Below are 13476 nucleotides of genomic sequence, written 5' to 3' on the forward strand. Positions count from 1 at the left end.
TGTGGATGGAGTGATTGTTTTAGTTATCATTTACATGAACCACATTTCTGTTGAGACTACTTGTATTGTTTTAATTTTTTGCCACCTCTTGGGAGGTTTTGAGTAACCATAGCTACGATCAATTAATTTAGCAATTTGACTAATATTGTAGCTTTTGTTTAAATTTTAGGTTGTTAAACTTGGGTTGCATCAGATATGAATTGGTATTGTTACCTGGTTGTGTGGTTCCAACACATAGCACACACAAAGCAAAAAGGAGTGGAGTTTAGCATCTTTCATGGAGCACAACCTCCAAATAAAATCTTTCAGATTTTGGATTTCAATTTGATTTAGATCTAGGATTTTGATATTTTTGTTATTATGTTGAATGACATTGATTATGCACATTTGCAACAATTATGCCAAGGCTAGAAATCTGCATTTGCTTATGCATTTGAATTCTAAATGGATACCACTGATATTTCATGGGACAATATATATTTCATGGGACAATGCACAACACTAATGGTTCCTTAGTTCCAAGCCAGAGAGTAGTATGCAACTATAGTTTAAGGGTATACAGTTTAGGTTTCATAATTTTCTCAACCAATTTAAACTTTAAATCACTATGCACTCTAGCCAATATTTAGGCCAAAGTACAATAGAGATAAGGGATAAAGATTCTGTTGCACATATCATAAACTCATACATTAAGTTGAGGTTGTTCAGTAGGATAAAGATAACATAGCCAACTTCAAGCATAAATGTTTATAGAGTATAATTGATTAATCAACAGTTAGGATTACAACTTTGACACTTAAGGCTACAATCTTGATAGTCAGGAGTTAGGAAGAAGTGGTAGTTACCAACATGTAGGAGTAGTTAAGGGGGATAGTTAGCACTCAAGTTTATTTCAAGTCATTCTCTTCTGGGTGTATCATGGATTCTATTGGCATCGATATTATGGGTGTCCAAGGGAAGTTTGAAAAGGTAAATATGTATTTTATATTTTTATCTAATTTTTAAACTTTCTTATTTTCCAAATTGGACCTATCATGCCTTTTGTAGAAACATACATAATAGGTTTCATGATAGCAAGTGTGTAACACATGTTTTACCTAGGTATAATTGTTCCATTGACATTATACCCAACCTTGTGGATGGGCAGATTCACAACACGTTTCCAGGGTATTGATTTCAAACTCTATTAGCGATACAAGTTTTGTTTAAGCTTTATTGCTCATCAAATGGTGTTGTGATTGATTATACAGTAGGTTCTATGGTGGAGGTAGCATATGACTTTGGTAGATCGGTATTTGCTATTAAAGAATATCATTTATTCAAATATTGGGTTAGAGGATTTTGTGAGTTGCCTCCAACCTTAAAGAGGTAAATTATGTTTATTAAGATTTTAATATATGTTTAGTTTTGTTTTATAAATCACATTCACCTAGAGTTTCTAGAATTGGAGGCTTTGGAAGTCTTTCCAACTATACAAAAGCTATGGTTTAACAAATGCAAGGTAAATCTTCCCCACAATACCAATATAGGAGGAGGCATAAAAAGAATCAATATATTGATGATGAGACAGAAGAAAGTTAATTGCATCTTTACATAAAATGAAAAGCTTATTATATATCAGATGTTTGTAAAAGTGTTAGATGTTAGTGATAGTGTCAATGTTAGATATCATAATTGTAAATTATCATTCCACCTATCATCATCACTTTATAGCACTTGTGTGTTGCTATCTCCTCTTTCAACATTTTGTAAACAATTGTATGTATGATAGCATCGTCTAGAAGAAGGTATATTACCTATAACTAATATTATTTCATTATATATATATATATTCATATTATTTTAAAAGTGACAATATTATAGTATAGTAAAGTAATTCTAAATTTTACATTCCACTATAGGGTAGTTTAAAAACCCTATATTTCGCACTAGCTAATGCAATATTTTCTAAGGGGATGCTATTTCTCACTATGAAGAAATAGTGGGTATATGTCTATAATTTATTCTTGAATCTATTGTACATCCACATATACATATTTTCTAGACCCACAGTTGGGCAATTGTTATAGTGCTCAAGAAAAATTTGTAAACCCATAGAATTATTTGTCTTATCCAAAAAATAGCAACATATTGGATATTGAATATAATAGTGTTCTATGCTTTTAAGTAGTTATGCAATGTCAGAAGCAAGATCTTGCAAAAACATATAGCATTGCTCTTGAAGCATTGGAGGCAATCTTTCTTTAGTAGCAAGATCTAGAATTTTATATAGAGAGTTCTAGTTCAACTTCACTAGAACCCCAAGTAGAAAGAGGATTATTATGTGGAAGTAAAAGTGTAATGTTGGTAGAACTTAAGGATAGAGGTGGAGATTGATATAAAATGTTTGGGGGCCAAGTATGAGTAACAGTAACTAGTAACTTTCTTTTGAGCTATTTCGATACAAATTTCCAAGGAGCCCAATTGGCTTTATATAGCCATTCAAATGTAATTAAGCTTGTATAAGATTAGATGTAAAAAGGTTGAGATTAATATTGACCATGAGGTATGATTTTATAATTGTTTATTTTCTTCCTTGATGCCATTACATAATCATCTTTTACTAACTAAGTGATATTTATAATTTCTCAAAAAAGGGCAGGGGACTAAGGAAAAAAGGAAAAAAGGTATCCTAGTAAGAAAAAAATTTCATTAGTCCCACATAACAAGTCAAAGTAGAATATTGGCTGGTGATATAAAGTTTATTTTGGTTAAAAAAACTATAAAACCTAGAGTATATATCCTCATATACCAAGAACTAAAAAAGCCACTACAACTTGTTTGTCTCGTAATTCCAAAAGAGTTTGGCGTCTATCTATAAGTGGCAAAGAGCAACGAAGATGCCCTCTATAATGAGAGCTGCAAGCTCTCTTGGACTTCCCATAGCTCCTGCACACGTGAGAACATAGAGATATTGTCCATGTTTCGCCAGCAGAACATTGCTCAAATCCTTTGTATTTGCCAAGGCCCATGTGAGTAAGGACCGCCACTCCTCCCTACTGATCAAACTTGCCTCACCCAAGTTGTAGAGTATGTGATCATGGGATAAGATTTGAATATACTGTCACCGTGGATCCTTAGAACCTTGAGGGATAAATGGGAATAAAATAGCCACTAAAGGCTCTCTTATCAAGTAATTACCCCTTTTTTAGTTGGATTAAGGGGAGAGAAATAAAGTGTGCTATATATGGTATTGGAGTAAATAATACGGATTCAATTCCCATTGATTAGTGGCTATTTAAAAAATATAATATACCCTTGAGCAAGCCTCTAAAATTAAAATTGTATGTATTGGGCATCCATACGTATATCCTTCTTGGTGGAGCATCCATAGACGAAGGTATCCACCGTGGGACTGTGGTACGGGTGGATGATTAGTTGCCTCATATGGAATAACTAGTTTACACAATGGAAAGATTGGTAAATTTAGTGCGAAAATGGAAGTGTTAGTTCTGCTTGGTTCAGTAGGGGTTGTTAGTCAATAATCAATGAGGACATTGACATCTCTAAATAGGGGGTGAGTGTAGTGCATATGATCATGGGATAAGATTTAAATATACTATCACCATTGTAGCGCATGTGATCATGGGATGAGATTTGGATATACTGTCACCGTGGATCCTTGGAACCTTGGGGGATAAATGGGGATAAAATAGCCACTAAGGGCTCTCTTATCAAGCAATTGCCCCTTTTCCAGTTGGCTTAAGGGGAGAGAGATAAGGTGCGCTACAACCATAGATCCTTAGAACCTTGGGGGATAAATAGAGATAATATAGCCATTAAAGGCTCTTTCATCAAGCAATTGCCCCTTTTTTAGTTGGATTAAGGGGAGAGAGATAAGGTGCACTACAATAGTGCCGCTTTATCAAACTAACATTTAATAGTAGCGTAAGGGGGAAGTGGAGGCTAGTGACTCCCAAGACCAAGTACGTGAGTAGCAATCATCCAAGCGGTTCATTCCCATCAACAAAGGGATGTATCACCTGGAACTCCAAGAAGAAGCGTGCTGCCAATTTGGCCATGTCCATAATGAGAGCTGCAAGCTCTCTTGAACTTCCTATGGCTCCTGTGTGCATGAGAATAGAAAGATACTATCCATGTCTCACCAATGGAACACTACTCAAATCCTCTGCATTTGCCAAGGCCCGCATGAGTAAGGACTACCACTCCTCCCTACCAATCAAACTCGCCTTGCCCAACTTCTAGTCTGCTCTTTTTTAGCACACATATGACATCACCAAGTTTTGGCATGATCGGTGAGAAAGGATTGCGCATATGCAACTTTTGTATAATTATCTACTTCTGCTGTTATGAAATAGTTTTCCATATTGTAGACCCAATCTTCCAAAACCTAATAGTTCTGCATGCCTCTAAAATTAGGTGGTTTTGGAGACCTTAACTTTGAAACTTGTGCAGCTAGGGGCGGTTGTAGAACTTCATCGTCCTTAGAACTTGAAGAGGAGTTCAATTGTTTAGGTTTAACTGCCTCAATTTCTTTCTTCTTCTTTTTGTTCTCCTTCTTCAATTTGCAAACTTCCCTTCACAAATTCTTTATCTCAACTTCTTGAGTCGTATGCTACAGTGCCATAGCATTTGGCTCTTCCTCTTCTAACTTAGCCTCATCCTCTTCTGTAACATCTCTAGCAAAAGTTTCCTTCTCTCAATTTGCCCATCTATAAGTTTCAACATCATCAATATGATTCCTTTTCACCATCTCACTAGTTGCATATATGCCTCTATCAATAACTAAATATACATATAACATTTTTAGCAGATGGTGCAATCCAACTAATCCTATATAGGTCACTTCGGATCTACTAGAAAGTCTTTGCATATACAACTTGAGTAAAAAAATCTGACAAAAGTTGGATAGGAATCACTAAGACAATTCCTTTAATACCAAATGTAGCACACTTAAATTTGGAGCCCAATTCCAAGCCTGTTGTGTTACAAAACAAGGGTTCGGTAAAATCTCACAAGCACTAGCCCCCCACCTCTCTCTCGATGATTCATTTTGAAAAAGAGTGTGGTTGTGTAAACAACTTCATCTGCTAGTTTATAATAATTGTCTAAATCTTCCCAACAAGGTTGATTTCTTGCTCAGAGGAAGTTAGGCCTCTAGTCTTCTCCCTATATCCCTGCAGGCAAGGATGTATCATTCCTTTGTAAGCTGAGTGGTACTCGGAGCAGCAAGTGTGGCTAACTGCTATTTAAATTTAGTAGCCAAGGGTGGCTAACTAATTTAAATATTCTTTTTTTACTACTATAATAGTAGAAGATTAATATTGTTAGTTCCTTTTATTAGTCTTTGCCCACACTAGTTAAAAAACCTATGCTTATAGCATTGAAATTGTAATATGGATACATACCCAAAATAAATATAATTTCCTTTCCAAAAAAAGTAGGGTTTTAAAGGATTTATACTTAAAGTGGTAAATACAAATTCATCTTTTATACTCCATTGCTTTAACATTTTATTAATTATTTTTCTTTCTCTCAATGACAAGTCTGTACTATGCAATATAGTTAATATTCCACTAACTTCTTGTGTGGAAAGGGGTTGTTCCAAATGTATAGTAGGGATCCACCCTTGGCTACTAAATTTAAATAGCAGTAGAAGTGGGAGTCTGGTAGTTCACAGCCAAGACCACATGCTAGTGGCAAGATTAAAGCCATAATAAGGAGCAAAGAGTGTGGAAGCAAGTCCAAGACCAAGAGCCAAGTTTTGGGTAGTTGATTGATGAGTTTTTCGTATACTTTTCTCATCACCTCTCTATATTCATCATCTCAGAATAGCTAAGCATGATTCAAGCTTAGATTCAGGCTTGGATCAACTTCTTGATCATGAATGGGAGTGTTAGAGGTAGAGATGATGTGGCATGTAGATATGCCCATGTGGCAGTAGTTCCATGTATATGTACCATCCATATACAGTTGAATACATAGAGAGAAAGTTCTTCCTCCTTGTGTGCGTCTCTCTGCTGCTAACAGATGCCACCGTGTGTGGCATTGGTCCTGCATCCGAGAAATGCCAGGCAATCCAGGCATTGTATTTCCTTCAGACCATGGCATACGATGCTGAAGCTCTTGCTACAGAAAACATTCGATGGCCTAAGGAGTTTTATCTCTGATTGTCAATTGTATAATGTCCCTGATAGGTGTCTCCATTCCTTTACAAATGACGGTAAGATCCAGCAGGTCATTTTCTTAAAAACAGATGGAAGAAAAGCTGAAGCATTGGTAAACAGAGACTACTTGGCATTTCCACTAATTTTCAGTGGTTTTAGCAGCCAGCAGTTGCAGCTAGTTAGGTGTCAAACTTGCACTATCAACTTCCAAATTTTCTGTGCTCGCAGACGAAGATCGAGGCCGTCACAACCTGTGATTGCAAGGTAACAAGTATCCTTTTTGGAATTCTTCAAAATCGGGACAAGAAGTCGTGGATAGGATTTGACAGTTCTAGTTTCTTCTCGACAAGTATGGTGAAAATCAAAATGCGCTTTTATGCTCGAAAAGATTAGAAACGATGCTTCTAGAGAAGCCCCATAGCTGGTTCACTACTCTGGTTAGGCCTTTGTAACATGTTGGGGAGCTTGGATGTTGTATATCCGTAGCTTTCAGTCCCAACCAGCGAACACCTTGTTCCTACAGCAACATATATGTGGCACCTCTTACATTCTATTTCGTTTCACTGCTTTATGGACCGCATGAGAATCTCACACTCTGCGATGGTGTCACCTGCCCCAAATCACAGACGGTCACATTCGATTGAACTCTGCGTGCAGTGCCAAGACAATCGGGCAGATCATAGAAAAATGCGGCTTGACCCAAATATGTGAAGCGATAGAAGAGTGGACATATCGAGGTGCAAGGATTGGGCTGGGCCGTGTAACTCACTCCTGGGTCTTGGCAAGCTGGGAGCATGTAAACATCGAGCTTGCTGTTCCCATCAACTTGAGTGATTAAGATTGCTCCCATTGTAATCACTGCCATGATCTTCAAGAGCTTGAGTGCCTGATCAGAGATGTTATTTAGGTAATACTTTGCAAGGTGTAGCCAAACCATTTCTCCAAGGATGGATTGCAATTGACGAACTAGTGTTCTCTTTCTATAGGAGTTGAAGTGCTCGTATGTCGCAAGGTAATTCATTATAATTTATAACAATTGGCATGATCTAATTCGTGCTCCGCGAGGATGTTTTGTTTTTTGTAAAGTCTGTTCAGCTATACACCAGACTACTGTATAGTGTGGTGTAAGTAATATGAGAAAAAAAATCCTTGCGGAGCGCGTGACGATCGTGCATCCAAATTGCCATAAATTATACTTGAGAAACTAATCCTCGCGACCCACGAGCACTTCAAACACTTATGAAGAAGACAACACTAGTTCAACTCCTCATCCTAGCTTTCCAGAAGCCTGTTGCTAAGGAGCAATGGTTCATAGAAGCATTAATTCATCCATTCTCAAGCCTTTTTGTTAAACACAGGAAGTTCAGTTCTCGCGTCATCAAGGGAACAGTAGCCTGGATGTTTATCTACTGGGTTGCCAGGATCCTGGAGTAAGCTGCGGGGCAGGAACATCAGCCCTACATGCTCCAATTTGTGCATGCCTGCCATTTCTGCTGGCTATAGATTCACGTTTGATGGACAGTTCGGTCTCCTCTTCAGCCAGCCCAACTGCATGGGCTCAACTACGCGCTTGACTTCCACCCAAGAAGTTTGTGCAGTGGGGAGCTCTAGCCCAATCAAGTCATTCAAGTTTGTGTGTTAGTCTTTATTCTTTATGAGAGAGTATGCTCAAAACATTTCTTTGTTGTGATCTATCTTTAGTTTTGCAACAAATGTGACATTGTTGCATTCTTGTGAAAGAGCTCCAGACCAACTCTCCATGCTCTATGTAGCCTTAGATCATTTTAGTGCACGCATAATAATGTTGTAGTTGGTGATGTCAAAAACTCAGCAAATCACAACGGGGCCCAAGATACCTTGCGGGAACCATTTCATGGAAGATTCGGCGCCAAAAAGTTGTTTCCCGTGAGTTTACAGTCCGAACAAAGACGAGCAACGGTGACTTCAGGAGATGAGATACCTCAGAGTCATAGAGAGTCATGATCATAGAGGTTATCACTCTCCAGTCGCGAGCATCGCATTATTACAGAACACGACGGGAATCCTGGATCCCACTAACAAGATATATGTGCCACGACTGTTCCTTATATTCTATTTCGTTTCACTGCTTCATGGGCTGCATGTGAATCTCACACTCTGCAATGGTCTCACCTGCGCCGCATCACAGAGTGACACATTCGATCGAACTGTGGTTGGAGTGCCAGAACAATTGGGCAGGTCATAGAAAAGTGCAGCTTGGCCTAAGTATGTGAAGCGATAGAAGAGTGGAGTGGCCACACATACCGCCGTGCAAGGATTGGGCTGGGCCGTGTAGCTCACTCCTGGGTCTTGGCAACCCGGGAGCACGTAAACATCGAGCTTGCTGTTTCCATCAACTTGAGGAATTGAGATAGCTTCCATTGTAATCACCACCAACACTGCTGCCATGATCTTCAAGAGCTTGAGTGCCTGATAAAAGGCAAAGAGACGTTAATAGGTTTAGTACTTTGCAAAGTGTAAGCCTGACCATTTCTCCAAGGATGAACTATAATTGAAGAACGGGACTTCTCTTTTTATATGAGGTCGCGATTAGTTTCTGATCATGATCGTGCAGTGCAGTGCAGCACACGCACTCGAGGATTATAAAATTACACCACACGCTACATACACGTATAATGAGTTGGACACGTTAAGCACAAAATAGAAAATAATCCTCGCGAAACGCATGTTCTTCTGCAAGACCCAGCTAGATCATGATCATGGATCCAAATTGATATAAATTATGATCATCCACGCAACCCACGAGCACTTCAACCTCCTATAAAAAGGGAACACTAGTTCTTCAACTCCCATCCTATTCAAGCATTGTGTTACTGAGGAGCAATGGTTCATAGAATTGTTTCTTTGATTCATCTGTTGTCAAGCTAAGCGTTGTCCAATTTTTATGCGCAGGAAGTAGTTCCTCTCTGCAAGTTGTCGCTGCTGCTGTCTATGATTGGCGCTTTGCTCATATGCATTGAAGGAAACAGTACCCTGGATGTTTATCTACTGGGCTGCCAGGATCCAGGAGTAAGCTTCAGAGCAGGAACACCAGGTCCTACATGCTCCAATTTGTGCGTGCCTGCCATTCCGGCTGGTTATAGATTCACGTTTGATGGACAGTTTGGTCTCCTCTTTAGCCAGCCCAACTGCATGGGCTCAACTACAGGCTTGAATTCCAGCCAGGAAGTTTGTGCAGTCGGGAGCTCCAGCCCAATCAAGTCTTTCAAGTTTGTATGTGCCTAGACAAGCTCAGCATGGAGTTGGGATTTTAAATTTTAACTATTCTTCACATAAATAGAATTTAAATTTTTTAACCAGTCCAGATTCCCTAAGTCAATAGTACAATCCTATTATTCTTAACCTTGTGGCTAATACAGACATATTCAACTTTGACTTTTTGTATAAGATTATCAAATCTCTTTTTATTGGGACACATATTTCCTAATTGTCAACCCTTTTAAAGGATAGTTTTTAGAATTTTGATCTTTTTATTTTTTATATGCTTCATAAGCATGTTCAGCGACACCAAACAAAAATGCACTCCCATTAACAAGTTCTAGCAGTTGTGCCAAAGCTCTAAATCTTAATTTGCTTATGCATCTAACATCTAAATAATCATTACTGAGGTAAGTTATATAGTTTGCTTTCATTTTTGTACCAACTGTCACATGCCCAAAAAAGGGCTTATAAGTAAACAAGGCATAGCAACAATCAGTTCATCCAAATTTCTATAGTGAATAATTTTGCAAAATGGAGTTATAGAGTATAAGATGTGCACTGTCATGGAAGCAGCACACACTATGATGAGAGAGAAAAACATCTCATCTAGTTTTTTGGGGGAAGCAATTCACACTCTGTTGGAGGTCCCACACCTTTTGAGTTGTGGACAGAATGAAGTCCAAACCTTAGCCATCTCCATTGTTGGAAACCAAATGAAAGATACCTCTTACAATACCAAGCTAACAATGCTACATTGCTAGATGACTCGTCCACATTACAAGAAGCTCTAGAGAAACCTGATTCAGAGCAGTGGACAACAGCAATGGTTGATAAGTTCAAATCCTTGTAATGTGGTTCTAAAATCAACACTGATGGGTCCATCTTTAGATTTAAAGCTTGCTTGGTCGATGAAGCATTCTGCCAGAAGAAGGGAGTTGGAGTTTTTTTCTCTTGTGCGGCTAAACTGCTTCCTTGGGTGTAATACTTTCTATTGCCTATGCTTGGGACCTAGAGGTTCATGCCATGGATGTCAAGAGCACATTGAACTGATTTACATGGAACAACCTCCAGGCTTTGACGAGAAATGCTACATTCTTCATCAATGGACTCACATAGATTTACATTTCGTTTCTTCACGCTTCCTTATACATGGCATTTTCTCACAAAGTGGTGTGATCTTTGTCATGATCATTATATCTCTAGTGCGTCATCTTCATCAAGTACGTAGATAAAAGCTCCAGCTGTGGGTCAGATGACCAAGCACAGTGCCACACTGCGACACAACTGTTCTTCAGTCTCTCAACGTGGGAGAGTTACAGTGGTTTCATATCTGGGAGGGCTTAGCTTTGTTTGTAGTAGACACACCAAAGAACGAGTTGTGTGCATCTTGTGGATGCTGGAGAGGACTCTTGTGCTGCTGGTGATTCTGGTGATGGAGCGACAGCGGTATTCGACGAGCCCTCACCCGGCCTGGAACTGGAATTCAAAAGTGATTGCCGCGGGGCTTTGATTACTCCGTGACGTGGGAGTTGCTTTGGGTTTTCAAGGAATCTTAGTGGCATTGCAGGACTCCTACGTCAATTTGCGAGAGAGAAAGAGAGAGAGGCTCCTCGTCATTCCCTGCTGATCCCAGGATCTCAGGGAGAGAGAGAGAGAGAGAGAGGGCTACAAACGTTCGTCTCGTAATTCCAAAAGAGTTTGGCGTCTATCTACAAGCGGCAAAGAGCAACGAAGATGCCCTCCACAATGAGAGCTGCGAGCTCTCCCGGACTTCCCGTGGCTCCTGCGCGCGTGAGAACAGAGAGATACTGTCCATGTCTCGCCGGCGGAACACTACTCAAATCCTCCGCATTCGCCGAGGCCCGCGTGAGTAAGGACCGCCACTCCTCCCTACCGATCAAACTCGCCTCGCCCAAGTGCCGCTCTGTCGGGCCAACATCCAGCAGCAGCGTAAGGGGGAAGTGGAGGCCAGTGACTCCCGAGACCAGGTACGTGAGCAGCAGTCGTCCAAGCCGTCCATTCCCATCACCGAAGGGATGGATCGCCTGGAACTCCAAGAAGAAGCCCGCTGCCAATTTGGCCACGTCCACCACGAATGCAGCACTTCCCATCTCCCTCGCGTAGTACACGTTCTCCAGCTCGCTGTTGGTGGCGGCCACTAGCAGCTCCATCTCCTCCCTGATCATCTCCGGTGCCACTCTCTCGCTCGACAATGTGCCATCCAGCTGCTTTATCCAAGCTCGCTGGATCCGATAGTCACCTATCCGCACATCCTCCTCTGTCGGACTCGCGACAACCACCGTGTGGAGCTTCTTGATCCTCCAGATGGAGAGGTGGGGCACGGGCACTCGGCTGCTCAGCTCCTTATCTTTCGAGATCCAATCCTTAATATCTTCCAGCCCGTTGCAAAAGCTCACAAGCCGCCGCTTCTTGTCCTCGTCCACGTAAAAGCCTCCATCGCCGTCGCTTGCTCCAATCGCCACCGCCGTCTCGGCTACAGCCTCCATTCCTACATAAGACCAATGTTAAAAGGCCTTTAATCTTTTCCTAGCTAGCTTTTTACCTGCATTCATCTCCCACACCCGCTTAGATCACTAGACTTCTCTGGAGCAGCGCTGCCCCGTCTTTCCTTGTCCATGCGTCGTGAATCGCCCGTCGCAGCAGCAGCGCCTCTACACCCTACCTATCACGAACAGCGCGAGCATCGCACGATCTTGCTCCGGCGGCAGCGGCTGCGCGATCTTCGTCGATATAGCATCAGCCATGGCGTCAGTGGTGAGATCGCTCCAGCGCCAAGCCGGACGAAGCGGGACCCGAAACCCTAGCGCCATCACTACTAGCACAAAAGAAGAATACTACAAGCCCCGCCCTTTTATACCCTCTTCCTTCCAGAATATTCTCTAGCTCTAGGGTTCTTCCGTGGGAGAAGCGCGGGAAATGCAGCCGGGGCGATCGATCACGCCAGCCGCGACATCGCGAATCCGGCCGCATTCGCTAGGTCCGGAAATATTCCTCGCGGATTGGAGCTCGAGGCACTGGCGAATATGGCCGTCCGGGTGGAGCTCGCAGATGGGGCGAAGCTCCAACGCTCTTCCCGCAAAGGTCGGGGCTGCGATCTCTCATTTCTTCTCTTCAAGCTTCTCATAGCTTTTTCGTATGTTTTTTTTTCCTTTCTTTGTTTGCTTTAGCTTCCGCCAGGCATTGAGATGGCTATCGATGCCACAGGAACTCCACTTTTTGGAGATTGTTGTTTTTCTGGTGCGTTGATAAGCTTTCAACCTATAGATTCTTTCCAATGACAGGTTCTCTCTTCTTCTTTATAGAATCCAATACGTTACTGCTCGCGTCGCCAAGATATTGTTCATCTTGTGTGGCTGCTAGCTCGATGCTTGTCTCAGTGGACGTCTACGCTCTCCAAAGGTACATGGCGCGAACATCCTCACTGTTGTGGATAAGCCACTCAAGGGCGTCACGCCACTGGAGATCCATCTCCTGTTGCTTAACTTTTTTCGTTCTCTATGCCAAGGTAAGTCTCTGCGGCTTTAGCCTTCACTGAGAGTGTTGTCTTCCAGGTGAGCTGGATCATCATCAATCCTACACGTTTGTGGAGCTTCCATCCCCGCCGCCACGAAAAACTTCTTCCAGCCGACATAGAGGCCTTCGGTGTAGATGGCAATGAGTCGGCCGGGATCTCGGGTCTCTGAAGACGATGCGTGCTGCCCCTCCTCCTGAAAGCAGCTGCGGTACAAGCCATAGTCAACAATGTCTTCACTGTCCACCAGGTACGCATTGTTGGGGGCCAGCTGAGGTGTGATGCTGGAGAGGAGATAGGTGAGCAGGAGCCTTCCGACCCGTCCGTTTCCGTCTCGAAACGGATGAATAAGCTCGAAGTTGAGGAAGAAATCGACTGCCAGGTGCAAGAGCTTAGCAGTAAAGGTTGCAAGATCTTCTTGCTCGGTGCAGAAGACGTCGTCCAGCTTGGTGTTGGTGTCGAGGATAAAGCACACAGTCGGCGGTACTCCAGTGCAGGGCGTGACTGCCGTCGGTAAAGCTTTTTGTGTCCTTTTTT

General features: G+C 41.7%; 2 protein-coding genes and 1 long non-coding RNA gene across 3 annotated transcripts; 1 reads left to right on the forward strand and 2 right to left on the reverse strand.

Annotated features, from left to right (window-relative positions):
* Nucleotides 1-6524: 6524 nt before the first annotated feature.
* LOC112340852 lies at nucleotides 6525-7154 on the reverse strand. Its single transcript, XR_002990317.1, has 2 exons — nucleotides 7102-7154; nucleotides 6525-7053 (listed from the first exon to the last, which is right to left on the reverse strand). It is a non-coding gene; the product is annotated as an uncharacterized LOC112340852 (long non-coding RNA).
* Nucleotides 7155-11069: 3915 nt separating this feature from the next.
* Nucleotides 11070-12228, reverse strand: LOC9639754. Its single transcript, XM_024659980.1, has 2 exons — nucleotides 11971-12228; nucleotides 11070-11916 (listed from the first exon to the last, which is right to left on the reverse strand). The coding sequence occupies exons 1-2, from the start codon at nucleotides 11978-11980 to the stop codon at nucleotides 11117-11119; spliced, it is 810 nt and encodes a 269-aa protein (XP_024515748.1). The 5' UTR covers nucleotides 11981-12228; the 3' UTR covers nucleotides 11070-11116.
* A 104-nt stretch (nucleotides 12229-12332) lies between these two features.
* LOC112340855 lies at nucleotides 12333-13388 on the forward strand. Its single transcript, XM_024659983.1, has 4 exons — nucleotides 12333-12509; nucleotides 12596-12665; nucleotides 12731-12933; nucleotides 12980-13388. Exons 1-4 carry the CDS (start codon nucleotides 12345-12347, stop codon nucleotides 13109-13111), a joined length of 570 nt encoding a protein of 189 aa, XP_024515751.1. The 5' UTR covers nucleotides 12333-12344; the 3' UTR covers nucleotides 13112-13388.
* The last annotated feature ends 88 nt before the right edge of the window (nucleotides 13389-13476 follow it).

This window comes from Selaginella moellendorffii, unplaced genomic scaffold (assembly GCF_000143415.4).
Source record: "Selaginella moellendorffii unplaced genomic scaffold, v1.0 SELMOscaffold_71, whole genome shotgun sequence".
Taxonomy (NCBI): domain Eukaryota; kingdom Viridiplantae; phylum Streptophyta; class Lycopodiopsida; order Selaginellales; family Selaginellaceae; genus Selaginella; species Selaginella moellendorffii.

Coding starts and splice junctions, on each gene's coding strand:
- LOC112340855 (XM_024659983.1), top strand. CDS start 12,345: ATGCAGCCGGGGCGATCGATCACGCCAGCCGCGACATCGCGAATCCGG. Junction 12,666..12,730: donor TGGAGATTGTTGTTTTTCTG/GTGCGTTGATAA, acceptor TCTTCTTTATAG/AATCCAATACGTTACTGCTC. Junction 12,934..12,979: donor TTTTCGTTCTCTATGCCAAG/GTAAGTCTCTGC, acceptor GTTGTCTTCCAG/GTGAGCTGGATCATCATCAA.